At 40.4% G+C, this 23,051-nt stretch overlaps 2 protein-coding genes across 2 annotated transcripts; both read right to left on the bottom strand.

The window, feature by feature from the left end:
• Positions 1–1,704: 1,704 nt before the first annotated feature.
• Positions 1,705–3,963, bottom strand: LOC105477297 (C-X-C motif chemokine ligand 1). Its single transcript, XM_011733756.3, has 4 exons — positions 3,724–3,963; positions 3,502–3,625; positions 3,304–3,387; positions 1,705–2,772 (listed from the first exon to the last, which is right to left on the bottom strand). Exons 1-4 carry the CDS (start codon positions 3,821–3,823, stop codon positions 2,757–2,759), a joined length of 324 nt encoding a protein of 107 aa, XP_011732058.1. The 5' UTR covers positions 3,824–3,963; the 3' UTR covers positions 1,705–2,756.
• A 17,020-nt stretch (positions 3,964–20,983) lies between these two features.
• On the bottom strand, positions 20,984–22,447 carry LOC105477298 (platelet factor 4 variant 1). The gene is made up of 4 exons (XM_011733757.3): positions 22,377–22,447; positions 21,997–22,275; positions 21,553–21,679; positions 20,984–21,427 (listed from the first exon to the last, which is right to left on the bottom strand). The coding sequence occupies exons 2-4, from the start codon at positions 22,085–22,087 to the stop codon at positions 21,340–21,342; spliced, it is 306 nt and encodes a 101-aa protein (XP_011732059.1). The 5' UTR covers positions 22,088–22,275; positions 22,377–22,447; the 3' UTR covers positions 20,984–21,339.
• Between the last annotated feature and the right edge of the window lie 604 nt (positions 22,448–23,051).

Raw genomic sequence — 23,051 nt, 5'->3', positions numbered from 1 at the left:
TGTGATTGGGTAGCCAGAAAAGACAAACAATATGATCTGTTTTTCTGGACTTCCCTCACTGTGATATTGTGGGTCTGCCACCTCCACCATCCCTTAATGTCTCTCTAGTTTCTTCTGGAACACCTGAGAGGGTGTCTCAGGAAGACTCACAATGACAGAATAGTGTTAGCCACATCTCCTTCCTTCCTTCTCTAGACCCCATGGTAACATTGCTCAAGAAACCTCAGTCACTGTGATCATTGCTGTCTTCTGCTGATGGCTTCTCAATACTGTGATGTGTTATGTAATACCCTTTCCTACTTCCTTCACCCTGTGACTACCACACCAAACAGGCTGTATCCTACCTCCTGCTATAACACTCCCAACAGGAGACTGCCTTGTACTTGCAAGTTTTCAAAGCAATTTGGTGTGAAAACCACAATTTACATATCTGCTTGATCTAAGACTGAGACTGAGACAATGTTCATGGAGTTGGCCTGAGGACCAATGGCAAGAACCAGGTTTCCAGAGTCTGCATAACATTTAATTCCTGCAACACTTCAGAAGCCTCATTTTGTTATTATCCTCATCCTGTAGAAAGGAAATTGAGGTTGAGTGAAGTAAAGAAACTTGCCCAAGATCATAGTGACAGAGCTGGAATTTACACCAAAGTCAATCTGATCCTTTGAAGTCTGTTTTTAACCACCATGTGAATAAAAGCATCTCTTTTGTCCTTTTTTGTCCTTTTTATGTTCCCTGTTCCATGTTAGCCAGAGCTAAGTAGCCAGTACAGCAAGCTCCAATGTTTGAGGGTAAGGACTTGTCTTAGGTGTAAGGAGTGGTTCTATTGAACCCTTGGGAGCTGCTTGTAAACATTTTCTAGTGTCCTCTAACTTGGGGTTAGGGAGTGAATCCTACCATTTATAGAGTTTCTCAAATGGTTTGCATTTATTTGCTTATGTATAGTTTATAAATATTATTTCTTATCTCATTCATAACTAACTAATAATGTCGGAATTATGAAGAGATTCTTATTTTTAACTTTTTTAGTTGTGAGGAAAGTTCCCAGAGTTTGTTTCTTGCTACTTATGACCTTTATTTGCCCAGATTCTTGGGACAATCCAGAACTTGATTTCAAATATTGAGGCTGCCAGCCTCACCTTCTTGCCTCTGTTAGAGGCAGTTACCCAGGACTCAGGATTTCCTGAATGAGTCCTGAATCAGAAGCAAGTACACACTTCATGCATGCACGAACATCCTTCCTTTTCAGGTTTGGAGTGTGCTTTCTTTTATATTATTGGGGTCTTTCTTACTTAGACATGCCAATTGTGCTTCTGTCCTAAAACCTGTAGTGCTGCTGCCGTCCTGGGACAGCAATGAATACAGAGTTCCCCAGAGGACAACCGCTCTGAGGTCCCATCAAAATTCCACTAGAAAGGATGCGAATGAATGCAGTCCAATCTTAAAACCATTGTATTTGGCATATTGCTATAAAGGATTGAAACACTGCTGATCTTAGTAGTAATTACTTATATGTGAAGGTTAGAAAGCTGAGCCCAAATTTCAATAAGATCTTTTCACAGGTGAAGCATTCAGCCACTCACTTCTGCTTCTATTGACAACACAAATGATTTGAGTTTTGAAAAAAGAAATATTTTAGTCACCATTTCACTGCCACCTTTATTAAACTGTCAACAATTATAAGAAATGTTGTTTAACAAAAGCAATGAAATGAGGGCCCTTATTAAGATAATATAAATGTTTTTAAGGAGGTAAATTTGAGTAGCAAGACAGAAAGAAACTTCTTATAAAAAGGGCAATTTATATCAGTGACTCTCCCATTAGGGGCCAGCCCATAGTTTGGTAAAGCACATTCTTCACTAGGTGAGAGCCAAGGGTATTGGCAGCAATCACCACATGAAATGAAGCATAACTCGTAGTTTGATTTATCTGTATAGCAAATTGAACACCCAGAAAATAACAAAATAAAAATATTGAGAAATATTGATATAAATCACCAGATTTTAAAGTAAAGATAGCCCTTGTTTCCCCCAAAAAATCAAACGAGTATTTTCTATTTTTAAGTACTTTATTTTTATATTATGTATGAAAACACCAATAATTAAACCCCTTTGTTCTAAGACAGAATCACTGTGAAACTAACATTAAACAAGGCAGTATGCCTTACAAGAAAGACATAAAATGTCCAAGGGATATTTAGAACATTTTAGTTCTTAAAGTTTCAACATGAGAAATGTTGACCATACACTACGAAATCGTTTCAATAAATAACAACTGACATTCATCTAAACAGTTACAAAACAAATGCGCACATACATTCCCCTGCCCTCACAATGATTTCATTGGCCATTTGCTTGGATCCCCCAGCCTCTATCACAGTGGCTGGCATGTTGCAGGCTCCTCAGAAATATTAACATAATGGCTGGAGAACATTTGAAAACATTCTACCTTCAAATTAAATACGAATCCAGATGGAACTAACTTGGGGTTGACATTTTAAAAAGAATGATACAATGGGAGAGTGTGCAAGTAGACTTAATCATACCCTTAATTATTTTATACCTAAAATATTAACATAGAATCTTCAAAACAAACTAATAAATAAATAAATAGAAGACTTCTCCTAAGTGATGCTCAAACACATTAGGCTCAATCCAGGTGGCCTCTGCAGCTGTGTCTCTCTTTTCTCTTCTGTTCATATAAGGGCAGCGCCTCCTTCAGGAGCAGCCACCAATGAGCTTCTTCCTTCCTTCTGGTCAGTTGGATTTGTCACTGTAATGAGAAATGGGTGCCCTGAGTAGGTGCTTGGGAAAGCTGACTGCACAACACTCTGCTCCTGTCCTGCTCTTCCAGCCTCTAGAGTTTTCTGAATGCAGCTTCCCCAGCCTGGCAACCAAGTGGCTACTGCCTGTGACAGCTGTACTGTGTGGCAAGGACCTCTAGGCTTGGGATGCTCTTTTAGGAATGGGGGTGGAGTGGGGTGGTGGTCTCCACTGTACTATTGGATTAAAAACAGCCAGAACCTATTGCTCTTTGTCCTACTGGGCCTCAAATGAAGGCAGTTATAACCTACGTTCGTTGGAACGAAAGAAGAAACTGGGTGGGGACGCCAGGCATTGGGAATATCCTCTGGCACCAGAGCAGTAATTATCGTAAAGGAAACTTTAATTGTGAAAACAATAATCACAATTTCTAGTCCTTCAACTAACCCCTGGGTTTCCCTAATTTTATTTTTAGGGGGCAGATGCCAGTATTTCTGACCAACGGCTCCAGTCACCTGTGTACATAGAAACCATAACTCACCAGTTCAGCATCTTTTTGATGATTTTCTGAACCATGGGGGATGCGGGGTTGAGACAAGCTTTCTGCCCATTCTTGAGTGTGGCTCTGCAGAGAGAAGGGAATTCCATGAGGCAGGAGGTCGGACTGGGCACAGGGTTTGGGGCAGCGGGAGAGTCGGGGACCCCGGCGGTGACAGCAGCAGAGCGGGACGGGACTTACATGACTTCGGTTTCGGCGCAGTGGGGTCCTGGGGCCTTCACGTTCACACTTTGGATATTCTTGGGGTGAATTCCCTGCAGGGTCTGCAAGCACTGGCAGCGCAATTCAGTGACCACGGACGCTCCTAGGGAAGAAGAGACTCACTGATTGAGCGAGGCTGTCGGCGCCGGGCGCCCACCCCAGCAGCGTCCGACCCGGGGACCCCAAGGCGCCAGGACCCACCTGCTGCGCGCCGGCCGGTGGCCACCAGGAGCAGGAGCAGCAGCGCCACCTGCAGGAACCGGGGATTGCTAGGGGCTGCGGAGAGCGCGGCGCGGGCCATGGGGCTCAGCAGGCGGGTCTGGCGGCTGTGCGAGGAGCTGGAGAGCTGGCGAGGAGGTGCCTGCGACCCGGGCTCTGTGGGTCTCTGAGATCCGCGAACCCCTTTTATGCATGGTTGGGGCTGGAAAGCCCGAAGCTCCCAGGCCAGGGAAATTCCCGGAGCTCCAGATCCATGCTGAGTCCGGAAGGAAGGCGACGGCCACGCCCCCAGGGTGGAGCACTTGGTGTGCGGGTGGGGTGGGGGGGTCCACTGATGCAGCCCGCGCCTCGCCCTCCAGAGTAACTCCGGTGGACTCTGAGACTCTGGGATATTCGCCTTCTGCCCCGGATCCCTGGAGGGGGGCTGAGTGGCAGCCAGCGCTGAAGATACCACCTGAGAGGTGGGATCTTGGGTACCTAGTGATCCCAGTGTGTAGGGCTGGGAGCGGAGAGGGAGCTGGGGTGGATCCCTGAGAACCACCACAGGGTAGGCACGACCTCTTTGGAGGAAGAGAGTTACGTCTCGGATTTGTGTCTGGAGGTTGAGAGAAATTAACAAGGTGCTGGGAGATAGCCTGGAACTATATTATCCTCTCTGCCTCAGCGTTTCTTATTTTCGGATTAGCCTATTTCATGTACATCTAACATCAGCGCTCTCTGTGAAAGGAGAGTCCATCATTTCAGATTCCAGAGAAGAATGTTCTGCTTGTTCCTTGTGTTGCATATTCTCTAATCACACTTAGAACATCTTCTTTACGTCCTCCATTGGCAACAGATTATCAGCGTCAAAAGTTGAATCCAGTGTTAGTGTCAGTGGAAGCCAGTGCTGTATAGCATGACCTCTTCTTTCCTATCCTGCGTAACTTCCTTCTTCCCTGTAAAATGTTGGAACTTCCAAAATCCCCTGGAAATCTTTTCCCTGTAGGATGGGGTTCAGATTCGATCTAGAAATACAGTACTGGTTGTCACTCCGGACCTCGGAGGGGCTGGGTCCAGCAGGTTCATGGGCTTACCATTCCTCATTCTGTCTTTGGACAGCATAGCACATGACACCGGGGAGTGGGTACCTGGTGTGCAAGCGCCATTCCCACTGAAGCAGCAGACATGCATCCGGATGAAATAGGAACGCCAGATCCCACATAAAGTCACATTCCATTTACTATAGGACTTCCTGGTATTCAATATTGGGCCCCCTTTCTAGAGGAACACATACATGTTGTTTTCTCTCAGGAATTTCAGTCATTTAACCTGGTAGCTTTTTTACTTTTTTCTCCAGAAGTTCTAGAGAACTTATTTTTATTCATCATTAGGTTTTTAGAGGGTTTAAGTGTGATTTTCCAATTGGGATTCAGAGCTCTCTGAGACGTGGAGTAACCATGGGAGGAGAGGGAAAAAGCAGAGGCCCCAGACCCAGAGGCAAATGTCTCCACAACAGAGTTCTACACAGCCCAGCTCAATAGGTAAGACCTGTGTTCCTAGCCAAGCAGAGAACACAGGCCAGGCTGCCACCTGCATATAGTAGTGAAGCATCGCCTGCAGGTTGTTTAGCCTCTCTGCTTCTACCCCAAGGCACTTATGAGAAATGAGTCAACATTTGTAAGAGCCAGCATGGATTTAAGTGCCTTGTAATGTTTGTTAAATAAACAAAATGGAAATAGGTTTTCCAACATTGCCTAAACAGAAACTCATCCTGATGTGAATTCACATATATATATATATATATGATATATACATGATATATGTGTGTGTGTGTGTGTGTGTGTATTCTAATGGAAAGGTTCACTCCCCAGTGTTTTTTACATTTAAAATTTTCTGTATCAGTTACTGCTTCCCAACTAACTCTGAATGTATACAACACCATATACAGCAGTATGAGTCTTGAAGAAATAAAGGCAGGTCCTGGAAGACAGAATGTTCATATAAACACCAAAAGCTCAGTTTCCAAAATGCCCTTTTGGTTACTGGTGCTCAGGAGTACTGGTGCTCTCATTACAGTAATCTTAGTCAAGGGTAGAAAGGTGTGCTAGAATGCTGTTTCTTTAAAATGGACACTGTATATAGTATATGTACTCCAGTCTTTTCAATCATTTCCCTTTTCACATCTTCCTGATTACTTATATTTCTTAATATAAAGAATAAATGAAAAAGCATTGACCCAATGGAGACCAAAATACAGTGTCCCAAATATCTTCATCAGTTTCAAGCTGTAATCAATGCTGCAAACTTCTAAATTTAAAAAAAAAAAAAAGAAACTCAGTTGAGAATTTACAAAAATTGAAATAAAATTTTCTGTATCAGGTTTTCAGAAAGGAAGACAAATATGTACTCTACCAGGAGGTACACTTAGATAAAGTTTTATTTGTTACCATTCAGACAGATCATTGGTTTATTTTGTAGTCCACCTTACAATCACTTCATGTATATAAAAAGGGACTTTGAATGTGACAGTCTCCATCTCATTTATTGAAAAGATGTACTAAAGGAATGACTATTTTTAGAAAATATTCTAGTGTTTATCAATATGATTCTAAGAAAGAAATCAAGAAAATTAGAGGAAGGTTCTAATTGGTATTGAGGAATAGGAAATGACATATAATCTAAAGTTTATTAAGTGTGTGACTAGCTCATGAATAATTGAAAGTTTGTGTGATTACACCTCTTATTATCACTCTTTTTCTGGGATTTGATGGGAAATTGAAATTTCCAGAAACATGGAAATTATTCTTTAAAACTTGAAAAATGTATTGTTCTGTTTTGTTTTCTAATTGTATTTGTAATACGTGATCATTTTATAAAGTTCATACAAGCCAAAAAGGCAAGAAGATCTTTTTTTCCCTGTAATATCTCTTCACTTTGTCTATGAAACAAACATTCACAGGTCACTGAAAATTTGCTTTTTTTTTTCTTCAGCAAAGGAGCTAAATTATAAGAGCTTACAGAATTCTGGTAAATAAAAAATATGCTGCTTCCTTGATTATGCTGCTGCATACCAAGGGCAAATTGCTACACCTCTTCACCCGAGGCAAAGGGCAGAGCATTTATTTTCTGTTCTTCTAAGCAGTTTACAAATATTAACTCATTCAGTCTTCCAAACAAGCCTGTACTTGTACTGATAACTATAGTATCAGTAGATATTGGTATGTCTATGAGACTTTAAGTTACGAATAAAGGAACTGTGGTGCAGAGAGCTTAAGTCACTTGCCTAAGGCCATACATCCTTGAGCCTGGAAATCAAACCCAGATAAAATGACATTTAACCATTATACTATGATAAAAAACACTCTGTGATATATAATTAATACTTTCAAGAGTAGAATGGTTTTTAAAAATCTGTTATTGCCCTAGTTGAATAGTTCAAATTTACATATTCTTAAATGAAAGCACAGCAAAATGGTCATACATCTCCATAGTTCTGTTTCACTAACCGCATATCTCTCCTGTGGCATTGAAATAGCTTGTTATATTTTCCTGAAGTGACCAATTCTGAAAAATAAAATAGTAACTTTGCCATGAGGAAACCTGGTAAACTCACCCTATATCAAATGAGAAAGATTTACATCATCAGTGTGATGTCATGTGCATATCATGTACCCCCTTGATATGGTGTCACAAGAACAACATACCTCTTTGGTGCTCTTTCAAAAATTAATAGCCCAAGTCTAATCATGAGAAAGGCATGCTTCAAACCTAAATCGAAGAAACTTAAATGGCTGAGTGGTACTCTTCAAAACTGTCAATGTCATGAAAAATAAGGGCAGATTGAGGAACCATCACAGTCCAGAGGAAATTATGGAGACATGACAATTGGCTGCAGTGTGGTACTTTGGTTTGCATTCTGAAACAGAAAGAGGATGTTAATGGAAAAACTGGCAAAATCCAAATAAAATCCGGAGTTCAGTTAAAAGTAATGTGTCAGTGGTGGTTTCTTAGCTTTGACGAATATACCATGGTATTGTAAAATGTTCACTTTAAAGGAAAGTGGGTGAAAGATACACAGATACTGTATTAACTTTGCAACTTTTATAAACTTAAAATTATTTCAAAATAAAATGTTTATTTTTTAAAAAGTTTCTCTTTCTGAATTCATTTAGAATACCTCCAAAATTAAATGGTAATGCATGTTTCATCTGCTAGCTTTTAGAAAGGAAATTGAATTTTTGTTAGTGACTGTTTGCTCAAATATGAAAATCCAAAATATCTACTGCCAAGTTTGGACACTTCATCATGTTTCATAGGATTAAATAGTTTGCCTTCATCATTAATCATGCTGCCCAAATCTCTCATCTAGTTCTGGTAACTGGAGAAAAACACAAGTGTTTCTGCTATAATCATCTCAGGACCCAACCCAAAACTGACGCAATGAGAGCACTCAGGGGGATCAGAGCTCCACAGGAGCTGCCAAGAGAATGAAGTGAATGAAGCATGTCAAGAAGTAGTGGGCATCTGCAGATTAGACAGAACTTGACTCTTACGAAAATTTTCATCAGAATCACTTGTTTTTTGTACATGAATTGGAAAGGAAAGAATTTTTTGTTATTTCCTCCTTATTATGCCACTTGTATCAGTGAAATCTGCATAAACTAAAAGTCAAAATGTATAAGCACAGGAATGCTGTAGTCTGGAAAAATAAACAAATTCATTGTCTTGTTGAGACAAGTGTTCCTCCAAGCCAATTTTTTTCAAGAGTTGAATGCCATGATTTTACGCAGTCTTTAAACGTATGCAAGCAACAATTCTTGAAGAAATGGAGGAATCTTTAAAAATGGAAGCTTTGGTGGCTAAATTCCATTTTCCCTGAGATCACTATGGAAACTTTCATAATTAGCAGTCAAATCTGCATGCTCATGTTTCCTAGATCTGTTTATCTGTCATTGCTGTAGCACTCTGCTGCCTGCAGATGTCACCTGGCAGCTCCCTGCCTCAGCTGCATCAAGTATTTTTCACTCACTAGCCCAATGTTTCTCTGTTGCTGCCATGGAACATCCCTTTCTCAGGAGAAACAAGAGGCAATAGATACATGTTTTCCCATTTTTCATGGTTTGGGCAGACATTCTACATCATTTCTCAGAGGATACCCAGTAGGATTGAGCCCCAATTGCCCATGTCCTCTCTTCCTATTTTACTCTTTCCAGTTCTTGAGTCCTCTGTGCTGGGAACATTTCCCCAAATAAATTACATGCATGACAAGCCCATGACTCAAGCTCTGTATTTTAGGGGAGCCTAAATAGAGGCAGTGCTCCATCCTGAGAAGTGACCGTGCTCAAGGCAGGCAGGAACAGGCGGGGCAGCTCTCCTCTGCCCCTACTTACCTTAGGAACTTGTCCCTCACACCTGCTGTCCCTATTTCTCTATACTCATCTCTTCCAGTGTAATGACTCTGACTCTGAGCAGAGAAGAATAAGGATGTGTGAATGTGATGTCAGATTTCTGGATCAGTTCACCCCCAAAGTACAAGGGCAGAGTGGGTTCTAGAGTCAGGTTCAGCCTCTCTAATCAGTCTTCCAAAGACTGCTTGTCTGGCACTCTCTTCTCAGAACACACCCTGGATTACCTGCTCTTAGCCTATAGGGTTCAGATAGGATAACCCATCTCTCAGTTCCTTCCTGTATGCCACCCCCGGCCCTAACCTTGCTGATTGATTCAGATGTGGACAAGTGACCAAAGCCTGGCTATATTAGAAATAGTTCCTAGAATTTTTGCTGGAACAAATGAAAAGGATGTTCTGAATTCTCACTGCGGTTGCAAAACTGGTAAAATGAGGGCCTGGAATTTTGTAATGCTTGGGGAGAACATGCCTGAGAGTGAATTTGGCCCAGAGAAAAGCACAGGTAAGACATGAAGGGGACCATCTTAAGTATATTGTATGGACACCTAGGTCCTCCAGCTGGCTCTGATTCATTTATGAACTTTTCAGTCATGTAGGCCGGCAGATTTTCTTTCTTTTCTTTTTTCTAAGATGGTATAAATTAGATGTCTGTCTCTTGCCAGTGAAATAGTCTTGCCTAACATCACTCATCTTCCACATTTCTGCTATAGACAACTTTCCTACACAGTTGCTCTAGTTACTTTATTGTTAATGCATCTGTCCATTCATCCATTCAAAATTTATCTACCACTCATGATCTGGGAACTAAATTGGGCTCTAAATTGGATTACAAAGAGGGAAAAGACAGACTCTGCTTCAACTGAATTCACATCTACAGAGTGTCACAGAAAGATATGACATGTGTCGAGGTCCAAGACACTCAGCAATGTGCAGAGTTTCATGGGCACTCACAGGAGGGGAGCACCTGACCCTGTTTTGTGGAAGGGTGGGAGCTTCCAGAGAAAACTTTCTGGTAGAGGGTGCTACCTAAGGTGACTTGGGAAGGGACCCACTTCAGAAGAGGCAGACCAAACAAGCAAAGGAATGGAAACTGGAAACAGTGTGGTATGACCTGAAAGCAAAAATCAGCATTTTATTTTTTTAACATGGAATTTAACATTTAGATTGATCCAGCAGAAGCATAGGCAGGGCCCAGTCACTGAAGGCTCCTGTTTATCAATCAAGGACCATTTCAAATATCACTTCCATTAAAATCCCATCTTTCCTTCCAAAGGGTTATCTTAGCCCTTGGATGCAAATCGTATTGTGGGGAGCATAGATTTACATACTCCCATACTGGATTATGTATTCTGAAAGGAAAACTATCATATCTCATTCCTGTTTGCATCTACCAGACTCTAAAATTCTCTCACACCAGTGACTTCCTAAGTACCCATCAAAAACTATGAATATCTGGTCCTGAAAGTTCACGAGAAGCTTTGTGCTAGGACTCTGGATGATAGGCAATTCTGTCAGGGAAAGGAAGATGTAAACATGAAGAGAAGTTTTCAAACAGGGAATTATAAGGAGCTAGGAGTAAAAGTATCTAAAATGAGTCTGGTTCATACTAACCACTCAACAAACGTTTGTTGAAATAATGCATGAATCAGTGGTTTCAGGCCACTGTTTTAAAATTAAAACATCCTGAAGTCAGGACATGTGGAAGCTTCCCTTGATGGACTGTGGAATTTCCTTAGTTTCTTTTGCCTATTTTGACCTCGCTGGACCAGAACAAAAGATGCCAATGGACATTTAATGAATCCAGATATGACAGCTGAATCAGAGCCAGAGTTTGAATTCTATAGTAAGAGCTAGGGAAGGGGATCCCCTACCTGGGAAAGCCAGAGTAATGAGTCTGAACCAAAATCCTTAGAAAGCTCTGATGCCTAGGTCTGCCAACACATTTAAAGAGACAGATGGGACCTGCATCCAAAGCCAGAGGGCTCGAGCTCTCCCAGGTGTGGAACAGAAGGGGAACAATGTCAGGAATAAAGCCAGGGAGGTCTTGGTCACAGACGGAGCTGGAATATCTGTGTTTGGTTTATAGATCATCTACCTCAGCGCCGATAGAATGATCTGGGTCATTACAGGATCATGATCTAGGCAGTAAGTGAGTAGCTAATAACTATTCTTCCCACACATTTTAAAATTCATCTACGTGTACAAGGCACAGTGATAGGTTTTGTAGAAGAGGTAAAGTTTGATAAAATATGAATTTGAATGTAAAATTATTTATTTAGCCTGTCTACTTTCTCTTACAATGCTATATTATTTGTTTTTCTGTTCCTAGCATGATAATCTGATGATATGATTAGTCTACAAATACTTAAAATCATTCAGGTAACACTGAGAATCATTTGATATATTAGCTTTGCCAGATTTTTTTTTTTTTGAAGGGGTGGTTATTTTTTGTTTGTTTGTTTTTTGTTTGTTTTGTTTTTTTGAGACAGAGTTTCACTCTTGTTGCCCAGGCTGGAGTTCAATGACACAATCTTGGCTCACCGCAACCTCCGCCTCCTGGATTCAAGCGATTCTCCTACCTCAGCCTCCCGCGTAGCTGGGATTATAGGCATGCACCACCACACTTGGATAACTTTTTGTATTTTTAGTAGAGAAGGAATTTCTCCATGGTGGTCAAGCTGTTCTCGAACTCCTGAACTCAGGTGATCCACCTGCCTCGGCCTCCCAAAGTTCTGGGATTACAGGTGTGAGCCACCGTGCCGGCCGGTTATTGTTTTTTAAAAAGGTTTTTAAAAATCTTTTTGCATCTCCTTTTTCTTTAAAATTGTTTTCTGACCTATCTGGAAGTGGTATTCACCAAGTAATGACATCGTGAGCATACATTTAAAAAAAAAAAAAAAAGAATTACAGGATTGCAAAGAATAAGGAAATGAAAAGTTTCTCTTGGAAATAATTATGCAAGAAATTTGTTTTGGAGATGAAAACGTTATTATGACTTTGTCATTCTGAAAACAAAATTTAGGAAATTGAAGGATGAATGTATAAACCACAAATGAAATAGCATACATAGCATAAAAACACAGATTTCAGCAAAGAAAAGTTTGAATCATCATAATAACTTGATGTTAACTATCTTGTTCATAGTATTTTCCAACATTCATTATCCTTCAATTTTTTGGTAAGAAATATTTGTGTTTTCCTTTTTATCTTCTTGATCAGTCCATTTACTTAGGTAGTCTTTGAAGCAGATTCTCCTGAACAACACTGATTTCAAAGGGGTTGCTCTACTGGTGTGCGACTGAGCTAGTTCATTGATTGACATTTCTAGTTAATTAAGTAAGTAGTTAAGGACAATAAAGAAATACAAGATATGGTGGGAATTATAGTGAAAGAGGAGGAACAAGGGCTTGGTTGTGTGTAATTTACTATCCATATCTTGTACATTGAAGCAAACATCTATAATAAAATAAAGTTTAATATGTCTATACCATAGCGTCTGTGTGTGATTAGAGCATGTGGATAGAGAGATGAGGGGCACTCTTAACAAAATCCCTAATAGTTACAAATGCAACTCTAATTAAAACATCAAACACATCACTGATGAGGCCGATAGTATTGGTGTGTTATAATATCTATGAATAACTTGGTGAGATCTGTGAGCCTAACAAGATTGAGAGTTGGGAAAACGGTGTCTTTCTTTGATTTTCAGCTAATTTTCTGTTGGCCGAGTAGCTTATCCTTAGCACGTAACTGCACCATTACTTCACAGCACTAACTGCAGATTTATTCTTCTCCATGTGGTTAATATTTGACACACATTTACTTAACACCTACTCTATCAGCATTTTTCTGAAATCCAGAATGAAGAGATGGAATAGGTTTAATCCTTATTCTCTGATTTAAAGTAGGAAAATAGATAAAGGAATAATTACAGTGAAGCATAATAGTTATCCTGATGGAGGCATGTGTAAATTGCTTTATTGCTTATTTCCTAATAGTCCCTATAGCTATCCCTAGAATTACTGAGAGAAGAAGACTGATTCTCCAACACAGCTGATAAGTAAGAGCTGGCTGTTCCAACTCTGCTTTAACTGCTCTGTTTCAAGTTGCATTGCCTCTCACCACAAATGCTGGATAGTGACGTAATCCTCATGTTGGGTCTGCTTCAATGAAGAAGTAAATACTTGGCAAATTTAAGTCTAAAGTTTATTTTTTCTTGTTTTCTTTCCTGGAAAAATAGCTAAGCCAGCCTCCTGCATAAAATATACAAGACATCTAGTGTCCTGTATATTTTGTAATCTTATGGACATGATGGCTGACAAACATTGTGGTTTTGTTATTTAATTTTCTTTTAGTTGTTATCAGGAAAATACTACTTGTGTCTGTCATGCTAAATTTTTTCTTAACTAGCTGTCTGCACCCAAGCTTTGGGTTGTGGTTCTGAGGAAGGGAAGAACTGGCTTGTTGGCTGTATTTTTAAGGAGTTGGTTGCTAGCTCAGGTATTGCGGCTTCTGTTGGAAATGTTATGTGCCCTGAGAGTAGAACTCCAAGGAAAGGAAAGTAGACATTTATTTACTAGATTTCAATTCTGAGTCAGAACCCATACTGGATCCTATTATAAGTATGATTTAATCCTTTTCAGTACTCTGTGTGGTGGGCTTTATTGTCCTTGTTTTGGAATAAGGGAACTGAGGAGACCCAGGGTCACACATAGTCAAAGCTGAGATATAACACAAACTGTCTTACTCAAAAACCCACTGGGCTAATACCAGCATCTACAGGAATAATGAGGAAAACCCCATATGAGAAGAAGAATTTTGTATAACAGCTAGTTTAGTTCACTGAGTATGAATATGCTGCTTTTATTCAAGCTCTCCTAGAAAACAATGTGCTTTCTGTTCTTAACTATTTGGGACCAAGCTAGGAGGTACACTGCTGAAGCAGATGGGCAGTGAATATAAATGGTAGTCCTAGCTGAAAAGGACCTAGAATCTCAACAATCCAGACAATATCCTATTTGGTGTGACATCTTTACCACAGAAGCTGTTTTCATGGGTTTCCTTGAGACTCCAACCCCAGATCTGGGATGGAGATTGAGATTAAAGGAACACTGTAGACCAGGAGATTTAACTTTCCAGCTGGGCCTCAGTATCGTGCCCCTATTGGCTCTCCAAGCATTTTATCTGGAGTGTGGAATCTAATATAGACCGTCAGAGCTTAACTCTTTAATCAAATAACTGGAAAAGTGTTTTTAAACTACACATCACGATACATCAGTAAGTTATGAAATCACTTTATAGTGGTGTGACCAACATCTTTTAAAAAAATGGAGTGTGGTAGGATAAAGTAAAAGAGAACACAAAATATGTGGACACACAGTACAAAGCAAATATAAGTATCATATTATGAATTTGTTTTAAGTTTGTGTGTGTATATATCTGTATGTGCGGAAATATATACATACATTCATACATACACACACACTGAATGTAACAATCACAGGATTTACAAATATGTATAAGTGAATGCTAGATCACATAGGTTAGCTATTCATTCTCTGGCCAACGAAAACTAATTATATTACCCTAGACTTGGTTTTCTATTTGTAAAATTGGGACGAGAATGCTCCCTAGCTGCTTGCAATGCACTTAAAATAATTACTAAGTGTTTTCTTTATGATTGCATACTTTATTGATATTTTATTGAAAATTAGCACTTCAACTTATAGCCATGTCAAATGATATCTCCAAAAAGAATAAAAACATTGAGTGGCAAAATTACAAGTTTTAAAAATTAGTTTCTATTCTTTTGCCTCTGTTTGTTGTTACTTAGAGTGAACATGCATTGTCTTTTACAATGAGAAAAATATGAATATGTATTTAAAAACAACTCTTCAATATCCTATGCATTACAGAGGAAATTATTTTACCACAAAGTTCTTAGAAGGAAAAAAAAAGCAATAATAACAAAAATGTAAAACAACTTGCAAGGTCCAAATGTCCTTTGATGGTTTTGTTTCATTGATAGATGCCACGACTATGTGGTAAGTCCCTAATTTGTGGACATTTTATGCTGACTACCTCCATCTAGAGGGGAGTTTAAATGCACTGAATCTTTATTACTCCACGAATGTTGAAACAATAACAGGGAGTTGCTGTGTCATTTGGGATTTTCCAAGGAGCAAACCCTCTCTCCCCATGCCCATTTTGATAAAGGCAGTAATTTAATATAGTTTGGACGTGTGTCCCCTCCAGATCTGATGTTGAAACGTGTCCCCCAGTGTTGGAAGTGGAGCCTAGTGGTAGGTGTTTGGGTCATGGGAGCAGATTTCTTATGCATGACTTGGTGCCCTCCCCATGGTAATGAATGAGTTCTCACTCTGTTAGTTCACAAAACTGGCTATTTAAAGGAATCTGGCACCTCCTTCTTCTCTCTCCCTTTTTCTCACTATGTGACACACTGTATTAGTCAGGGTTCTCTAGAGGGATAGAACTAATGAAATGGATGTGTGTGTGTGTGTATGTGTGTGTGTGTGTATTCCATATATATTCAACAATCCAGACAACATTCGATTTGGTGTGGCATTTTACACAGAAGCTGTTTTTCATGATTTTCCTCGAGACTCCAACCCCAGGTCAGGGATGGAGACTGAGATTAAAGGAACGTTATAGTCCAGAAGATTTAACTTTCCAGCTGGGCTGGAAAAAAAGTATATATGTAATTATGGGAGTTTATTAAATATTAACTCACACAATCACAAAGTCCCACAACAGGCTGTCTGTCTGCAAGCTGAGGAGCAAGGAGAGGCAGTCGGAGTCCCAAAACTGAAGAACTCGGGGTCTAATATTTGAGGGCAGGAGGCATCCAGCATGGGAGGAAGATGTAGGCTGGGAGACTAGGCCAGTTTCTCTTTTCACGTTTCTTTCTTTTTTTTTTTTTGCCTGCTTATATTCTAGTCGCACTGGCAGCTGATTAGATTGTGCCCACCAAGATTCAGAGTGGGTCTGCCTTTCCCAGCCCACTGACTTGAATGTAAATCTTCTTTGGCAACACCCTCACAGACACGTGCAGAATCAACACTTTGCATCCTTCAATCCAATCAAGTTGACACTCAGTATTAACCATCACAAATGCCTGCTCCCCCTTTGCCTTCCACCATGAGTAAAAGCTTCCTGAGGCCTCACCAGAAGCTGAGCAGTGTTGTTGCCATGCTTGTACAGCCTACAGAACTGTGAGCCAAATAAGCTGCTGCTTCTCCTTTTTTTTTTTTTTTTATTTTAATAAATTACCTCAGGTATTCCATTACAGCAATGCAAAACAGATTAACATATGACTCAAAAGTGTTCTCAGGACAGTTAGACCAAAGTCATTCTGAAGCAAGGATAAATGAGGCACCAACATTCCAGCATCGTTTGACTTTGCAAAATTCGTTTTGCTCTTTTGACCCTTTAAAAGTCACGTCAACAAACTGTTAAATAAAGCTAAGTATGCTGTCTGAGACAGGCAACAAAAGGGAAATCAGCAAAAACAAAATCACGCCACACACATCTCATTTCCACTATTTTCTCCTTCAAAGTTCATTTGTTTTGAACAATTTCATTGCTATTGCAATATTTTGCTCCTTTTTTTTTTAAAGAAAAATCTTTAATTTTGCCACTCAAAACATTCTGGTTTGTTGTTTTTTATACTTTTTATGTATATACACATTTTAAAAAGTAGAATCACAATATATAGTCTTTTGTCACTTACTATGTTTTGGGCATATTTCTCTTTTATTATATATACTTTAAGTTCTAGGGTACATGTGCACAACGTGTAGGTTTGTTACATATGTATACATGTGCCATGTTGGTGTGCTGCACTCATTAACTCGTCATTTATATTAGGTATATCTCCTAATGCTATCCCTCTCCCCTACCTCCCCCCCACAATAGGACCTGGTGTGTGATGTTCCCCTTCCTGTGTCCAAGTGATCTCATTGTTCAATTCCCACGTATGAGTGAGAACATGCAGTATTTGGTTTTCTGTTCCTGTGATAGTTTGCTGAGAATGATGGTTTCCAGCTGCATCCAGGTCCCTACAAAGGACACGAACTCATCCTTTTTTATGGCTGCATAGTATTCCATGGTGTATATGTGCTACATTTTCTTAATCCAGTCTGTCACTGATGGACAACTGGGTTGATTCCAAGTCTTTGCTATTGTGAATAGTGCCACAATAAACATACATGTGCATGTGTCTTTATAGCATCATGACTTATAATCCTTTGGGTGTATGCCCAGTAATGGGATGGCTGGGTCAAATGGTATTTCTAGTTCTAGATCCTTGAGGAATCGCCACACTGTTTTCCACATTGGTTGAACTAGTTTACAGTCCCACCAACAGTGTAAAAGTGTTCCTGTTTCTCTACATCCTCTCCAGCACCTGTTGTTTCCTGATTTTTTAATGATTGCCATTCTAACTGGTGTGAGATGGTATTTCATTGTGGTTTTGATTTGCATTTCTCTGATGTCGAGTGATGATGAGAATGTTTTCATGTGTCTGTTGGCTGTATGAATGTCTTCTTTTGAGAAGTGTCTGTTCATATCCTTTGCCCACTTTTTGATGGGGTTGTTTGTTTTTTTCTTGTAAATTTGATTGAGTTCTTTATAGGTTCTGGATATTAGCCGTTTGTCAGATGAGTAGATTGCAAAAATTTTCTCCCATTCTGTAGGTTGCCTGTTCACTCTGATGGTAGTTTCTTTTGCTGTGCAGAAGCTCTTTAGTTTAATTAGATCCCATTTGTCAATTTTGGCTTTTGTTGCCATTGCTTTTGGTGTTTTTGACATGAAGTCCTTGCCCATGCCTATGTCCTGAATGGTATTGCCTAGGTTTTCTTCTAGGGTGTTTATGGTTTTAGGTCTAACATTTAAGTCTCTAACCCATCTTGAATTAATTTTCATATAAGGAGTAAGGAAAGGATCCAGTTTCAGCTTTCTACTTACGGCCAGCCAATTTTCCCAGCACCATTTATTAAATAGGGAATCATTTCCCCATGTCTTGTTTTTGTCAGGTTTGTCAAAGATCAGATGGCTGTAGATGTGTGGTATTATTTCTGAGGACTCTGTTCTGTTCCATTGGTCTATATCTCTGTTTTGGTACCAGTACCATGCTGTTTTGGTTACTGTAGCCTTGTAGTATAGTTTGAAGTCAAGTAGCATGATGCCTCCAGCTTTGTTCTTTTGACTTAGGATTGTCTTGGCAATGTGGGGTCTTTTTTGGTTCCATATGAACTTTAAAGCAGTTTTTTCTAATTCTGTGAAGAAAGTCATTGGTAGCTTAATGGGGATGGCATTGAATCTATAAATTACCTTGGGTAGTATGGCCATTTTCACAATATTGATTCTTCCTATCCATGAGCATGGTATGTTCTTCCATTTGTTTGTGTCCTCTTTTATTTCACTGAGCAGTGGTTTATAGTTCTCCTTGAAGAGGTCCTTTACATCCCTTGTAAGTTGCATTCCAAGGTATTTTATTCTCTTTGAAGCAATTGTGAATGGGAGTTCATTCATGATTTGGCTCTCTGTTTGTCTGTTACTGGTGTATAAGAATGCTTGTGATGTTTGCACATTGATTTTGTATCCTGAGACTTTGCTGAAGTTGCTTATCAACTTAAGGAGATTTTGGGCTGAGACGATGGGGTTTTCTAAATGTACAATCATGTCATCTGCAAACAGTGACAATATGACTTCTTCTTTTCCTAACTGAATACCCTTTATTTCTTTCTCTTGCCTGATTGCCCTAGCCAGAATTTCTTACCAAAAAAAAAAAAAAAAGAAAGAAAGAAAGAAAAAAGAAAACTTATTTCCAAAACAACAACAATAACAAAAAAACCCTCTGTTAAATTGCTTACTCAGGCCGGGTGCAGTGGCTCATGCTTGTAATCCTAGCACTTTGGGAGGCTGAGGCGGGTGGATCACTTGAGGCAAGGTGTTTGAGACCAGGCTGGCCAACAAGATGAGGCCAGTCTCTACCAAAATCACAAAAATTAGCTGGGAGTGGTGGCACTTGCCTGTAATCCCAGCTATTCAGGAGGCTGAGGCATGAGAATCACTTGAACCTGGGTGGCGGAGTTGCTGGGTGACAGAGTGAGACTGTCTTACAAAAAAAAAAAATTCTTACTCAACACTCCAAAGTAACTGGAATGGTGCATTAAGAGAAATATTGATACCAGTAATGTAATACTATAATAGAATTAATAGTCCTTCATTTTTAAGTTCAGACTGTGTATAAGGAACTGTGCCAAATGTTTTGCGTATATCCTCTATCTAGTTCTTAAGATAATCAATCCATAAAGTTAGACACTCATAATGTCAGCATTTCACATATATGAAAACTAAGGCACAGAGGAAAAGTGAGTGTGGCACAGCCTGGGATGCCAGGCTAAGGACTTTGGACCTTGAATATTTTATTCAGGGAAATGAAATATTTGGGTTTTGGAAATATTATTTGGGTGGTAGTGCATAAGTTGTACTGAAGATAAAAAACACTAAGTGGGCAAAAACTGGTTGGGAGACCTTTTTTCATTCACTCTCCCCATAGATACTCCAACCCTGCAGAGCTATGAACTGTTGTTCAAACATGCAAATGACTTAAAATGATCTTGTGTTTTTCTACTTGTTATTTATCTTGAGGCAGTTCCAGTCTTCCCATTGCCCGCCCCACCCATCCCCCCAACAAATTTGTACTCCACCTTTAACAGCTAGTTCATGGATTTTGCTAACATGCCACTTTCCTGTGTGAAAGACAGCACAACATGAAAGCAAGAGCAGGGAGTCAGGAGTCAGAATGATCTGCTCAGCCTCTGACAAGCTGTGTCCTTCCCAAGACTGTCACCTCATCTCTATAACGGGAATAATACTAGTTTGCAATGTGGATGTGGAAATTTTAGATGAGATTCGTAAGTATCTATTAATTTTGTTTATTTTAGTTTGTCATCCTAGGTATCTCCCTCCTTTCCAGCCCACCACAGAGGTTGAATTGTACCATCTGTATTTTATCATAGATCTTAATCCTATCTGTACACCTTGTCACATTAGGTCAAAATTGCACTAGCTCATGAGCAAGGGTTTGTAGCTTTCTCCTGCCTCAAGTAGGTTCTGCCTTCTGGTCCTTGGTGGTAGGCTGAATAATGCCCCCCACCCCTGAGATCCTTGTGTTCTAATCTCTGAACACTATAAATATGTTGCTTAACATGGCAAATATACATGTATCTATAGATAGATAGATAGAGATATATAGATATATAGATGTATTAGAGAACTTGAGTTGGAAAGCGTTTCTGAATTATCCAAGTGAACCCAATGTATTCACAAGCCTCCTATGATAGTTAAGAGGGATATAAAAGGTAGAAGAGTCAGCGGAGACAAAGGAGAAGTAGAGGCTGGAGTGAGGCAGGTTGAAGACTGGGGAAAGGGTTATGAGGCAAGAAATGCAGGTGAAAAAGGAGAGGAAGTAGATTCTCTTCTAGAGCCTTCAGAAGGAATACAGCTCTGGGGACAGCTTGAGTTTAACCTTTAAGACTTACTTTGGACTTGAGACCTCCAGAATTACAAGACAATAAATTTGTATTGGTTAAGCCACTGAGTTTGTGGTAATTTGTTACAGAAGCAACAGGAAACTAATATGCCCACGTTACAACTCCTTCATTTCTCCCCAGTATAGAGCAATGTCTTCCCAAAGGATGAATGAAAATATTACCTCACACTTCTCCTAGTTTCCAGAATCTTAATATCTCCAATGTTAAGGAATTTGTGGGGATAAAAGCAGAGTGTTGCTTATTTACTTCATTTAAAAAAAAAAAAAAAGCTGTCGAGTAATGCTTAAGAGCTACTAATATTTATTGGCAAGCTAATTTTAACATTCAAGGTAAATATGTAGCTATAAAGTACTGCAATCATATAAATGAACAAATATGTATCAGCTAACATATAACACTGAACAAAATCAGTCTTTATTAAGCCAAGTTTTCCTTCATAATGCTTTTTGCTTAAAATTCTGGAAAGTTTAAAATATGAAATTGTGATGTGTCAGCATTATTTTTGCAGTATTGTTAAGAAATAGATTTACTATACCACAACTTGATTTATTTTCTTAATATAAGAAGGATAATACAAACATCAGAAGATTCTTTCACAGTTAGATTGAAAGCGCACACTCGGGCAGCTAGTAGCTAACGCTCCAAATGTTTCTTAATTATTTTCTTGTACAGCGGGGCTTGCAGGTCCAAGCAAATTTTCCTTCCATTCCGCAGCGTGGCTCTGGCAGGGAAAAGAGAAGAGGTGTGCCTTTCAGTCCTTGGGTTTGCAAATGGCATTAGAAGGGGGAGGAATGGGCAAAGGAGGCACGGAGTGGGGGCACTGACTGAGGTAGTGCGAGGACTCACATCAGTTGGGCAGTGGGGCAGTGGGGTCCGGCCTTGATCACCTCCAGGCTGGTGATGTGCCTGGGACGGACCTGGGAGGTGGTCTTCACACACACGCACTGCAGGTCCCGGTCGTCTTCAGCTTCAGCTGAGGGGGAAAGGGAAGGTGTAAGAGAGGAGGAGGGGACGGAATGGTGACTCCATGAGTAGCCAGAGGTACTTTAGGCACTTTTTCCACTACCTTCAGCCTTCTTTTCCTTAGCCATAAATCATACCTCTCTCAGAAGTTGTGCTGATCAGGTGGCGAGGTGCCCGTGCAGTGCCTGCCACTGTACCCGCACACTCAGCACGCTCGCGGTAAGTGTAGCTGCGATCATGATCCTAGAGGATTCCTCCCCAGCCCCAGAGCTTCCCGCATTCCCCCCTCGCCGCTGCTGGCCCTTCCAGTCTGGTTTCTGCTCTCACCGCTGGCGAAGGCGACCACAACTGGCAGGAGCAGCAACGCCAGGAACAGCATCTCCGGGTAGATGGCGCGGGACCTGGCTGCGGAGCTCATGTTGCAGCAGAGGTTCCAGCAGGATCCCAGTGCGCAGGGAAAGTCGGGCTGGGGTTCTGCAGGCAGTGACTCCTGGCCTCACCAGTCTTCTTTTATCCTCCGTCCCTGTTCTTCCAGTCCGGAAGCCGGGGGTGGACAGCGAGGAACTGTAGTGCAGGAGCTAAGATACTGCTGTGAAGACTCGGACTCTGGCCAGCCAAGATTACAAAACAAAAGGCTGGGGGCAGCTGCCTTGACTGGGAGCTGGTACAAAGATGCTTACCTTCAATCCCAGTTTATATATACTTACATTTGTGGAGTTAGAAGCACTACTTGCATCTTAGAAGAGAAATGTTTTCTGTATCGTATCATAGTAGAGCTCTCTGTAGTCACCATGCAACTTACACAGCAGGTGGCTTCAGGACCCAGACAGTTCTTGTTTCCTTCTCAAGAACTGCTCCTGTGCTCCTGACTTCAGTCTTGATTACTACTGAGTTTGGCGGCTGTGTGTTTGAAGAGTGTGTTGTTTGCAATTGTTTTCTGATATTAATAAGTTTAATTTGGTCTCTAGGCGTTGACTCTTCTGAAATTCACCTGCATGTGGAAAACTTCCCTAGTCTCTGGATGGGATTCACCAGGCTCCACCGACAATCACCCAGTATACTCTAGGACGCAAGGTCTATTTTCCGTAACTCTTAGAAAAATTGCAGAAGTAATATTTGAATGCATTATTTTTATAAAAACTTAGCTTCTGGATGTTTCTTCATTGTTCCCATCCTGAATAATAGTCCAGAAGAGAGGACAAAGACAGTTTGCCAGGCCACGTCTTCTGGTACCTGCTGTCTTCAGTCTGTGCCAGTGACAGAGTGAGATGGGCTGCACTGTTGGTGGGGAGCCGTGATGCTCTCTGCGGGAGGATTCAGGGCATCTGGGAGTTGAGTGTGAGAATGATGGGAGGTGACAGTGGAGGGGATGCAACAGAATC

Source organism: Macaca nemestrina, chromosome 3 (assembly GCF_043159975.1).
Source record: "Macaca nemestrina isolate mMacNem1 chromosome 3, mMacNem.hap1, whole genome shotgun sequence".
NCBI lineage: Eukaryota > Metazoa > Chordata > Mammalia > Primates > Cercopithecidae > Macaca > Macaca nemestrina.
The sequence above is the reverse complement of the archived record's forward strand: the minus strand, read 5'-3'. Positions and strand labels throughout refer to the sequence as shown.

What these genes read in the sequence shown, in the direction of transcription:
- LOC105477297 (XM_011733756.3), bottom strand. Translation starts at nt 3,823, where the DNA reads ATGGCCCGCGCCGCGCTCTCCGCAGCCCCTAGCAATCCCCGGTTCCTG. An exon ending in CACCGGCCGGCGCGCAGCAG is followed by an intron (nt 3,626 to 3,723) that starts GTGGGTCCTGGC and finishes CTTCTTCCCTAG; the next exon opens with GAGCGTCCGTGGTCACTGAA. An exon ending in TGCGCCGAAACCGAAGTCAT is followed by an intron (nt 3,388 to 3,501) that starts GTAAGTCCCGTC and finishes TTCTCTCTGCAG; the next exon opens with AGCCACACTCAAGAATGGGC.
- LOC105477298 (XM_011733757.3), bottom strand. Translation starts at nt 22,087, where the DNA reads ATGAGCTCCGCAGCCAGGTCCCGCGCCATCTACCCGGAGATGCTGTTC. An exon ending in TGTGGTCGCCTTCGCCAGCG is followed by an intron (nt 21,680 to 21,996) that starts GTGAGAGCAGAA and finishes TTTCCCCCTCAG; the next exon opens with CTGAAGCTGAAGACGACCGG. An exon ending in TGCCCCACTGCCCAACTGAT is followed by an intron (nt 21,428 to 21,552) that starts GTGAGTCCTCGC and finishes TTTCCCTGCCAG; the next exon opens with AGCCACGCTGCGGAATGGAA.